Raw genomic sequence first — 11609 nt, forward strand, 5'->3', positions numbered from 1 at the left:
TTTTTATCTACTTTGATATCAAGTATTTAGGTTTGTTGAATTTTAAATCTCAAGACTGTTATTTATTTCCTAAGTGATTCATTTTATTGTTATCATTTTCTTTTTGCTGTGAGTTATTTCCTGAATGATTCATTTTCCTTGTTGTCATTTCCTTTTAGCAATTTTATCATCAGCTTATATAATAAGAATTGCCATTTTTCTTTTCGTCAAGTATTTTATAAGGCGATTGATGTCCTTGGCTATTTATATCCCATTTCACACTTGAATTTTGTGATCCTTTAAAACATGCACGTGGAGATTATTTCAATATGTATGGTACCTTTTTTATCATGCATTTTTTTTCGGGGATGTTGAATCGAGTGGGGTCAAGTTCTCATTTTATATTTTGGTAGTTGAATTTCAAGAAAGAAGATAACAAGTTCATTAGACGTATATTCTATTTGACCGTTCTCCTTTTGAAAATAAATTTGGTTAAAAATAGTTTATTTTTTCTTCAATGTGACGCTTTTGGCAATGATCATTTTTTTAGTTGGATGATAGCATTTTTAACCCTTTTGAGTGGTGGGATGTTTTAAGAAATCACTCTTTAGTGCTTCAGGATATAGTTAACCCTGTTATTTATAAATCCGTACATATGAACAAATATTCTAGGAGAAATCTTTTAGAAGATTTTTTTTTTAGGGAAAAAACTAACTTAATTCAAAAGGCTTTTGAAATTAATTATTCCAGAGGGTATTTCATTAACTATGTGGAGGGGCAGCTTCTCACCAATATCCTTTAGGAACTTAATTTTTTAAGAGAAGAACTTTGATTACTTTAAAAGGATGTTTATTTTTCCTTTCTTCTTGTCTATTTTGTTGTGGGGTGGTAGGTAGGAGGATTGATAAACAAAACTTTCTCTGCTAATAAAAGAAGAGAAAGTTTGGTTAAAATAACCTTTGCCGTCATCAATCTTGATCATCTTAATGTTGATTCTATATTGATTTTTATCATGGTGATAGAGTGATAATTAGGCCTTTTAACTCGATTTAGGGTTTTTGGTGAAATATGGTGAAACTTGTATTGATTTTTTTTTAAGAGAGAAAGCTTGGAGTTCATTTCAAAACACCCAAAACTAAAATATTTTAATTAGCACATATGGGATTTTTTTGAATATTTTGTGCACACCCCTATATATTTCATGGTTTTGAGAGAGTGAGAATTTAGTTGAAGGAGCGTTAGGAAAGTAGTTTTAGAGCTTTTAAGAGAGGTTTGAATATCTTCATGGAAATGAATCCAATAGTTTGTTTTCATCTGCAGAGTAACAGATCACCTTTCTTTGGCCGTGAGCTTTTAGATATGGAAAGAAATTTCCTTTGGCTACTGGGAAAAATTGGTTGTGAGATAGATAAAGCTTGATTGGCAAGAAAAATAGTGAGTTTTGACAGTCTTCTGTTTTGTTATCTATTAGCACCATAAGGTTGTCTCTTTTATATTGATGAAAGGAAAAGTAAAAAAAGAGCAAATGATTTTTTTTTTCTTGCTAGTTAAAAACAATTACAAAAATAATCTGTGATATTCTAATTGTATTTTGCAATTTTATACACATATGTAAATTTCAACAGACACATCTGCGGGGTCTACATGCCCTTCTATTTCAGAATAAAAACATCAATTTTATTTATGGTTGTCCTCATTATAGGATAATAAACTATCAATTTTGAGTCATTGATGTCATTTGTGCATTGATAAATTCTTAAAACGAATGACATTAGAGTTTAGATTAATATGAAGCAAGTGATAGGTCAAAAATTTCCACCCTTTCAAGTCTTAGTTCTCTTATAAAATTATCATTAAAAGGATATGACGGGTACGTGTGGGATGAACCAACCCTCATCAAATTTTATTCTTCCATTAGAAAGAGCTCATACATGTTCGACAGGACCGCTCGTGAATACTCTGCCCGTATGAACAGTTCTTAATGTTATCTAATTTTATTAATCAGGCTATTGTCGTAGCTATATTTTCAATGCATTGGTTACCCGTCAAAATGTTTAAAATTAAAATTGAACACATGAGATGCATGAACTGGTCCCTTTGACTTTGACCTATTGTGTCCAAGTTTATTGCGGTAATTAGAGCAAAGCAGAGCTTCTTCCTTCTAAAGTCAGCACCTGCATGGGGCATCACTGTAGTGTAATTTTAAATACTCATGGGGCATTTACATACATTCCACCAATTCTTATATTTTTACATATTTAACACCTAAACTTTAGTATCTACATGCAAAACATTCAAATCTTTAACATCACATCAAAAATAATATTTTTACTAACTTTATAAAAGTGAAATATACAAAAGTGAAATATACATTTACTAACTTTATAAAAGTGAAATATACATTTTCATGCATAGGTTTATAACACTAAAGTGTTATAAATGTAAATATCAAGCTTTAGATGTTAGATACGTAAATACCCTCAGTATGTAAATTTTCCAATACTTATTTGTTCTCATTTTCTTAACAGGGTCTAAAAACTGCAATTATTGAAGGGGATGTTATTGGAGGCACCTGTGTAAATAGGGGTTGTGTTCCATCTAAAGCTCTTCTTGCCGTGAGTGGTAGGATGCACGAACTTCAAAGCGAAGGTCACTTGAAATCAATGGGTTTGCAGGTATATATGCTCTTGCTAGTTTCTAATATATTGCTGACGTATAGTAAACTTTAATAACTTGTTAAGTACCTTGGAATTAATTGCTAAATAAATTTTCTATTGAAATAGGATATTGCTAGTTTTGTGTTATTGTATTGCTAGTTCATTTTACCAATGAGATCTACAATGTTCAACAGTGCTTAGATCTTCTGAAATTCTATGAATTTTTTTTTACAGAAAAAATATACGTAGCACTCAAAATTTATGTATTTACAAAACTAGCTCTGATGTCATTTCTTTTTTGAATCACCTAACTCATGCATTTTATGTGTGCCATCATCTAACTATTGGGAATTTGATAACAGCGAATAATAGGGATTGGGTTTTATTGTAATCCTTGACATTTGTATGAGAATTCGATAAACGGATGCTAGAAAGTGCTAGTTTTGTAAATAACAATGTTTGAATCCTATTTATGTTATTACCTCTTCTTTTTTTCTCATTTAATTGGTTAATGTAACCTGGTTAGTGGTCTATTTTTGTGTTCAAAGCATCAAAATGGGCAGTCGTTGTTTGAAGAATATGCTTGGTTCTGCTTCTTTTTAACAGAATATGATGCATTGGCATCTATGCTGAACATTTTATGACTTTGGTGCTTGTAGTTTCAGTGAATGCCAGCGACGGTATGTATCGCTGAAGTATGAGTTTTGAAATGATTTTCTCATTACTGGGTCACTATCAGATAAGAAAAAACATTTTACTCTTTATACAATGTGTGTTAAGTTTGTCATTCTCTCTGTGGCTTTTTCGACGGCAATGATCTGTACTTTAGTTTGTTATTATTGGAAACTTAATCTAATTTTTACCTTTTTGTTGTTTATTTCCTTAAATGATAGGTTCTGGATCATAGTTATGATAGACAAGGTGTAGCTGATCATGCAAATAACCTTGCATCAAAGATTCGGAGCAATTTGACCAATTCACTTAAAGCTCTTGGCGTGGACATACTAACTGGAGTTGGCACGATTGTTGTAGGCCATTCATTTTTTTTCATTTTGCTCTAAGTTGGCGCTTTATATTATTCTTATGGATGTCATGCTATAATAATTATTTTTAGAAGTCTTCAGACGAGGCTTTGATCACTTGCTTATGAAAAGAATACCTCTTGCTTTGTAATAGGGAACTCAGAAGGTGAAGTATGGAAAAATAGGCATTGCTGACAAAGAAGTCTCGGCTAGGGATGTTCTAATCGCAACAGGATCTGTTCCATTTATTCCCAAAGGGATAGAAGTTGATGGTAATCATTTCTTATTTCTTACTTGCATATTTTAGTTAGAATAATGTTATATGGACAATTTTTTTCGGCTCAAAGCCGAAAAATTTATTTGTAGTTGTAGTTCGCATACCCTTTTTAGCTACACAACTTGACAATTAAATAAATATTAGCAGGAGACAATGGTGTTGCAAAATTATTATTTATGTATTCATGCTTCTCTTATTCTACAACTCTTACAAGGATATCACCTTTTTGGGTTACAAGATTGCTATTGATTTTTGGTTGATTTCTTTGTCTATTAAGTAGCAATTTATTTTTAATACATTTGGAACTAAAAGCTTGATTTGTGTGTTTTATGTTAGTACTGTGTTCATGCATGTGTTTTATTTTACATTTGTGTCGTGCATGTTTTACTTTACTAACTATTGTTTAATCCTAGACAAACCTTTTAAGCAGCCACAACAGAAAAGTTAGGAAAGAAATTACATTGTAAGATATAGAAATTTTGAGATGAGATATTAACTAAAGCCTATACTTTCTATTAAGAATTTAGTGCGCTCTAAATGCTATAGATATAGTTTTTAATTGTTTGTCTGAATTGTTTCCGTTTTATTTGACTAGTTTGACTCTCATATAATTACTGTATTAGGTAGCTTGTTTTTGGTTGTTCTGGGTGAATTAGATATTTGCGTAATATTTCATTTGTTTTTCGGGGTGAGTTTAGGTTATTGAGTTTATCTCCCACTCTATCTTGATCAGTAGAATACTGAAATGGGTGTTAGAAGTACATTCAGCTAATTAAATCAAACTTGCCTCTATTCATTTCTCACATCAATTTTGGGGAGGGCTTATCGTGAGGTGTGACATAAATCATAAAATCATAATTGAGTTTTGTCATGATTTCTCCCACCATACACTCTAAGCTGCAGATAATGTATTTACTCTTTTAAAATCAAATTGTTGCAATTGTAATTTGATCACTTGTAATCTAATAATTACCCTTAATTGAAAATTTTTTCTCATTATTGGGAGAAATAATTAAATATAAAGCTTATATCTCGGGAAACTCATATTTAAAGTTATCTCAAAATGATTGTGAAATCTCTGGTTACTGCCTTAATCTCAAATCTCACCTGTTTTTTTTTTTTTTTTTAATTGAAAATTTGATTTAGAACAATATATACTTTTAGAAAAGTTGGTGAGATTCTTCGAAGCCCACATCACAAACTTACTAAGCTCTTTTTTCTTTCGACTATTTATGTACTTCTAGCCTAACTCTTTTTTTGGTTTATGTTTCCAACATATATCATAACCATTTAGTTTTTTTCTGTTAGAAAGCAATATTTTTATTTTCTTCTAATTATAATGCAACCAACTCTCTTGTTTTCTCATCCTACAAAGTTCTCAATTCTCTGCGGCATATATTTAGATTTAGAAAACAAATTCGCATGTGAGATATAGTGAGTTAAAAAAGACATCATATTGTCTGATATACAAGCAGTCAGCGACACAAATTCATAAATTTAAATGTCCATCTGTTAGGTGAATGCTTACTGAGAGTTAACTCATGTATGGTCTTTTAGGTCAATGCAGTAGTTTATATGTATAACCTACTAATTGCTTAGAATTGTTCATTTTAGTTCAAATCCGGTCAAAGAACTTTGTTGGATATTGGCCACCCCTTGTCTTGTATCTGTAGATTAGTACCCTTAAAAAATTGTAGAAGATGCACGTAAGTCAGGTAGTCACAATTAACGTGATGGATGAGGAAGGAAAGACCAATAGATTGCAAGTAGCATGGCTAAAAATTACGTAAATAAGTGTGCAAGACATTGCACTTTAAGTAGCACTCAACCAGAATGAATCTAGGGTAATTTCCGACAGCGATCTCAAACAATTGGGTTAAAGTTTGGTGCTGATGAAGATGATGCTTTATTCTCTTTTCCTTATCTGAGATTTTAATTTTGTGTTTGTCTTTTATGTTCTATGTAAATGCCTATTTACATTCTTCCATTATGCTATTCTGACATGGAATATTATTGTGCAGGGAAAACTGTCTTTACCAGTGATCAAGCCCTTAAGCTGGAGTGGGTTCCAGAATGGATTGCTATTGTTGGCAGCGGATATATTGGTCTTGAATTTAGTGATGTTTACACAGCCCTTGGAAGTGAGGTACTTCAAAGCACTATATGAACAATGCAGTGAAGTTTCACTTTGATTACCGAACTTTGTTGTTTATTACTTGCTATTTTGTTTTTTTATTATTAATTTTTTATTACTTTATAAGTTGTTTTAGCCTGAAACTTTATACTCTTGTTGGACCTAGAGATTAGTTGGACTATTGTTCTCTAAAGAGTTGTTTTTGCATCAGATGCTACGAAATTCCATATATCTACTAGTGCCCGATTTCAATAAAATAAAACCGGGCAGAAAAGAAAGCTGCTATTGTTGTGGATTGAAATTTTTTACTGTTAATAATTATGCTTAAAGGTCAGCATTTTTTGTGCTTGCCAATACCTTGTTCCTCAATCTAGTTTTATCGAGAAGTTTCTGAAGCTCTTCCAATCTTTATTAATTTGATGTACTATAGATGACACATGTCTTTGTCTCTCTCTTCGGACCTAGAGTTCAGTTGGACTCTGGATTTCTAAAGCAAGTTATTTTTGCATTAGGTGCTACAAACATCCATAGATGTACTAATGCCCAATTTTGATTAAAGGAAACAAGTTGAAAAAGAAAGCTGCTCTTGTTGTGGATTTCATGTTTTTACTGCTAATGCTCATACTTAAAAATCAATGCTGTTTTACTTACCAAAACAATGATCCTCAATCTTGTTTTATTGGGAAGATTCCGAAACTCTTCTAATTCTTTTCATTTGATGTACTATAAAAGCCATAGGCCTTCATCTTGTTGTGGTTATAATGCACTGGTAACTGACAATTCATCTTTTGCTGAATTATATCAATACATTACCCCATGGTGTTTTTTGTTGACTACATTTTTGTGATAGCATATGAAAGATTCATGGATCTAAGGGAAGCATGGGCCAACAGTTAATGATGACAAAGAGATTGTTTATCCCATACTTCTGGAGCTTGTAAACTAAACTAAAAGTCTGAAGATATCCCCGATGAATCACTAAACTATTATGAAGACTTTGATGATATCGAATCCTTTGACTTCCAACATTATGTTACTCCAGACCAATTAAAACAATTAATAACACAAATGATATCAATAATTTTGTTTCTAAACTAGAAAAATTAAAGATAATAGTATAAAATCTTATGAAATATTAGGAAACATAAGATATTTTGTGAACTTAAAATATTAAATCTTGACATTAATATTAAGTGAGATGATATGAAATATAATAATAAGGAAATAGAGGAATACAAAATGCATATAGCCCAATTATTAAAACTAGGAGTTATCCAGAAATTTAAATCTAGACATGGAAGTTCTGCTGTGATGGTAATGAAAGAAGTGAAAAAAAAGAGGACAACCTAGAATGAGATTTAACTACAAAAGATTAAATGATAATACTGAATTTGATGAGTATGAAATACCTTCAAAGGATGCAAAGGTAGTTCTCCATGATGTCTAAATAATCCTGTGAAGCTACTTAATAATCTATGAGAATATAGCCTTGCAGGATTTAGACCATTTAATTGATCATTAAAGAAAATCATTATATCTTGTTCTACATCAATTAGTTATTTATTTTGAATTCACTCCTTGAACTACTGGATCTATCTATTAAACTATCGAGTCAGGAGGAAGTTGAAGAACTTGATTGAGTAGTTACAAAAGGTGTATTAGCAATTGTATCAGATGTTCCACTGAACGGATTGTCTCCCTCTCCATCATATGTGAAGAGCTATTATCTTTTTCTGATTTTTAAGAATTTCTTACTATTGATAAAGACTTGATATGGCCTAGTTATTCTATCTAACCAACAGGAGATTTTAAAAATTATTCTTTTCACTCAAATTTTCAGATATTATAAATAATTTTTTTTTAGTTGATGTGATAATGACTTTTAGAGAAGTTTGTCAACAGATGAATATATGTATTAAGATGCACTTGATCACTATGAACAGTATGAGGATATCTTTCAAATGCAAATGAGCAAATTAACCTATTTTTATCTGAAGAAAGTAATCTTTTACTACAATTACCAACTTCAAGATTCAAATTGTTAAAAGAGTTTCATATAAAATTTGCAGTAAAAGAACTCTGCTCTGATACTATCAAGAGTTTCATACAGTCAACATTGACATATTGAAATTCTTTATCTAAAATTTCCATTGATTCTTGTATTATAGGATCATCGAGAATATCATTTATATATTGATAATAAGAAGTTTCTGTCTTATTGTATGATAAGTTTCTCATCGAGAATATCTTGGTTATCGAATATTATTGTAAATTTCCATTGATATTTAGATAATATGATACCAGAGTTAACCCAAATAACGATAAGCAAATAAATATTATTACTGAAAGAATCAATAGGCGGTTACAAGCCACACATGGAAAAGGAAAAAAAAAAACAACACAACATTCAACTCACTAGGGTTGTATTCCCCGTTGAAAATCAGATATGTGACTTGGACAGAGAGTTTTTGTGGGATGGAGGGTGAGCAGGGTTGAGAACTATGGAGAGTAGGCTGGGTGGAGTGGTAGCAGGTTGGTAGGTTGACTGGTTGTGGACGAATGATTGGTGGCGAGTTGCCTCCAATGGGACGGTAACAGTCAGTAGGGAGATGGCAGTGAGATACTTGGACGGTGGGGAATAGGCTGCAGTGGGAGGGATGTGGAGGGTTGGCGGCTGGAATTTAGAGGTGAATCGTAGGAGGGTTGGCTGGAGGTAGGAGAAAGCAGCTGGTGGCGAGAAAGGTGGGTGCAGTTGCAGGAGACAACGAGGAGAGCTGTTTGGGAGTCCCCACAATGAGATGAAGAGATGATGGCAACAAAGGGAGGGTTGCACAATGAAAACGACAAAAAGCAGGCGAGAGAGGAAATGGGAGGAACGACGTGGAGTTAATCACCACCTTTGAGCAACATACTGTCTGAGTACCACCTGTTCTCGGATATAGCCCTAACAAGGGAAAAGACGTAGAATACATAAATTTGAAGCAAAAAACTAAACCCTAATCACATAGCGTGCAGCTCTGCTAGGATTTTCGCCTGATGGCGATTCCTGGCTTTGAATCTTTTACCTTTTCACTTAGTCGGCTTTGTCGTTTTCCACGACAAACAGTCTCATCGTGCTTGACCACGAACAACTCACACCCAGCCTTCTCCTTTTTCGATTGCCTCGTCGGTGTTTGCAAACAGCTCACACGACATCTTCCTTCTTGAAGCATTGTCATCGTCTCGCAATTTCATCGGCATTTGCAGAAAACTTGCACGACATCGTCGTCTTTCGATCCTGATACGAGGTTTGGTTACATCTTTTGCAATCTCGCATGTCGTCTCCTTCCTCGAGTCGCAGATTGAAGTGACTCGCCACGCCGCTTCAGACTCAGGCCGTGGTCATCTTGCCTGGTGGAGATGGCCTGGATGCTCCGTTCTTATGCCACTGCACTTGCCGACGACAATCCTACTTGTGTCCCTATTTCAGGTTCAAAGCTTGGTTTTGGTATCGGTAAGTCCTGCATTGTTCCACAATCTTTCTACGAGGCTCTTGAAGGTGGTGGTTATCGCATTTTCATTAAAAAGCTTGGTAAAAAAATGGGAAACCTGCTCTTTTTCTATCTAAGGTTGAAACCAATACTCTTGCGTCTTCTTGGTGTTTTGCTCTAGTGGAAAAATTCCTTTATGACTCAAGTAGGAACAGTTATTTCAGGAGTCCAAAGAAAAGAAAAGGTAGGGGATGTCATATATCCTGAGGAGAAACATCAGTGACATCCCAGACTATCCTACGGTGTGGCTACATTTTTGGAGATGACGTTAATTAAATGTTTGATTCTGCCAGTTTTATTATTTGGGACTTAAACTTGCATAATGTCCGATTATGCAAATAACCCACAGAGATATGAGGGTTTACGTCGTACCGTACAACAACCTTGGAACCTAAGTCGAGTTAGGACTCACGCTGCACATCATGACTGTACAGGGGCCTAAAAAGAGAGAGTGAGGATTTACGTCGCGCTAGGAGAGCTACCTCGAAGCCTTATGGGTTGTTTAAACTAGGCAAGGTCAGTTGGTGCAGACTCGTTCTGCTATTACGCCCACCTCCACCTGTAGTTCGTTCCAAACTCCTTGCCGTGCTGCCCACGAAGTTGATCCGAGCTCCTCGTCGCAGTAACTAGGGGTGTAAACGAACCGAACACGAACGAACAATGCTCATGTTCGTGTTTGGTTCGTTTGAAATATAGTCTGTTTGAAATAGGCTCGTGTTCGAAATTGTTCGTGAAGAGTCTGTTCGTGTTCGGTTCGTTTTTGTTCGAATTGTTCGAATTGTTAATGTTCGAAATGTTCGAAATGTTCGAAATGTTCGAAATGTTCGAAATTCTCATACCACTTCATTCTTATGTGGTATGAGAATGAACTTTTTAAAAGAAATAAAATAGATGAATTAGAATTATTAAGCAAACCAAACACTTATTAATTCGAGACAATAAAGGGATTTATACATGCACTCTTATTCCTACATTATATAGAGTTTATTTCCATAATTTCAAAAAATCAAAATGGATAAAACTTTAATTATTGCTCTCAGGTCCGATCTTAATACAACAATTCTATAATTAATCATCACATATATCGGAGAACTGCACTTTCTGATGGTGACGTTTTTGAACACCTATCATGCCACCAGGAATAGGTCCACGCCGTGTATCCTGTTCGATTTTTAAACAAATCCTGGATGAGCTCCTGGCGATGGGCCTGAGCACAACCTGTCATATGATAAAATAGACATTATGGGTGGCAACTAAAATTTAGGAATACTTATTATACATACCACTCACACTCAATTCTTATGCATTTACATATCTAACACCTAATCTTCAATTTTCACATGCAAGTATGAAAATAAAAGTTAAGATGGTGGTATTTTTTTTCTGTTATATGGAAATTTTGGGTGGCATCAATGTAAAAATTATAGGCCTATAGATAAGAATTGTGTGGTGTGTATGTAAATGTCCCTAAAATTGAAAACAAGTATGAAATATCATCATCAAATGTGCCGCACGCATGTAATTAACAAACAAACTTACAGCAGCGATTTATGCAGGGAAAAAAATGAAATCTAAGAAATAACTAGAAGAACATCCTTCGACTCATCCAAAACTATTTCATCGAAAATATTTCGGACTACTATTTTCACATCACCATGATTCTGTGCAACAACATCAAAAAATCAAATGGCGTAGACGATGAGTTTAAAGCAATAGGATGGGCTAAAGGAAAATAATTGTTCCAACATACAATATCAGATTTAAAATGCAGAATAAAAATAGAAAAAAAAATTGGAACTAATGCAGAAACTGGGAAGACTCATATAAGTGCAATATAAACAATTTACCAAGAGAAATTTTATAAAACTACGAAGGCAAGGTTAGAAATAATTAAACTAGAGAATGTTCATAAGCTTTAGCATAAAATTAGCAAAGGGCTTGGATTTTTATAACCGCGAAGGGGCACTGATGAGGACTAATGCCAGAATCAATATGATTTCCTGAAATAAA

General features: G+C 33.6%; 1 protein-coding gene across 1 annotated transcript in view; it reads left to right on the forward strand.

Moving 5' to 3' along the window:
* Positions 1 to 11609, forward strand: part of LOC110023460 (dihydrolipoyl dehydrogenase 2, chloroplastic-like) — a 48917-nt gene that overhangs the window by 1810 nt on the left and 35498 nt on the right. Inside the window, exons 2-5 of the mRNA XM_020722898.1 lie at positions 2508 to 2654; positions 3530 to 3664; positions 3813 to 3930; positions 5957 to 6081. Coding sequence (XP_020578557.1) covers positions 2508 to 2654; positions 3530 to 3664; positions 3813 to 3930; positions 5957 to 6081 — 525 coding nt within the window. The remainder of the gene's footprint in view (positions 1 to 2507; positions 2655 to 3529; positions 3665 to 3812; positions 3931 to 5956; positions 6082 to 11609) is intronic.

This window comes from Phalaenopsis equestris, unplaced genomic scaffold, assembly GCF_001263595.1.
Source record: "Phalaenopsis equestris unplaced genomic scaffold, ASM126359v1 Scaffold000002, whole genome shotgun sequence".
In the NCBI taxonomy this organism is placed as follows: domain Eukaryota; kingdom Viridiplantae; phylum Streptophyta; class Magnoliopsida; order Asparagales; family Orchidaceae; genus Phalaenopsis; species Phalaenopsis equestris.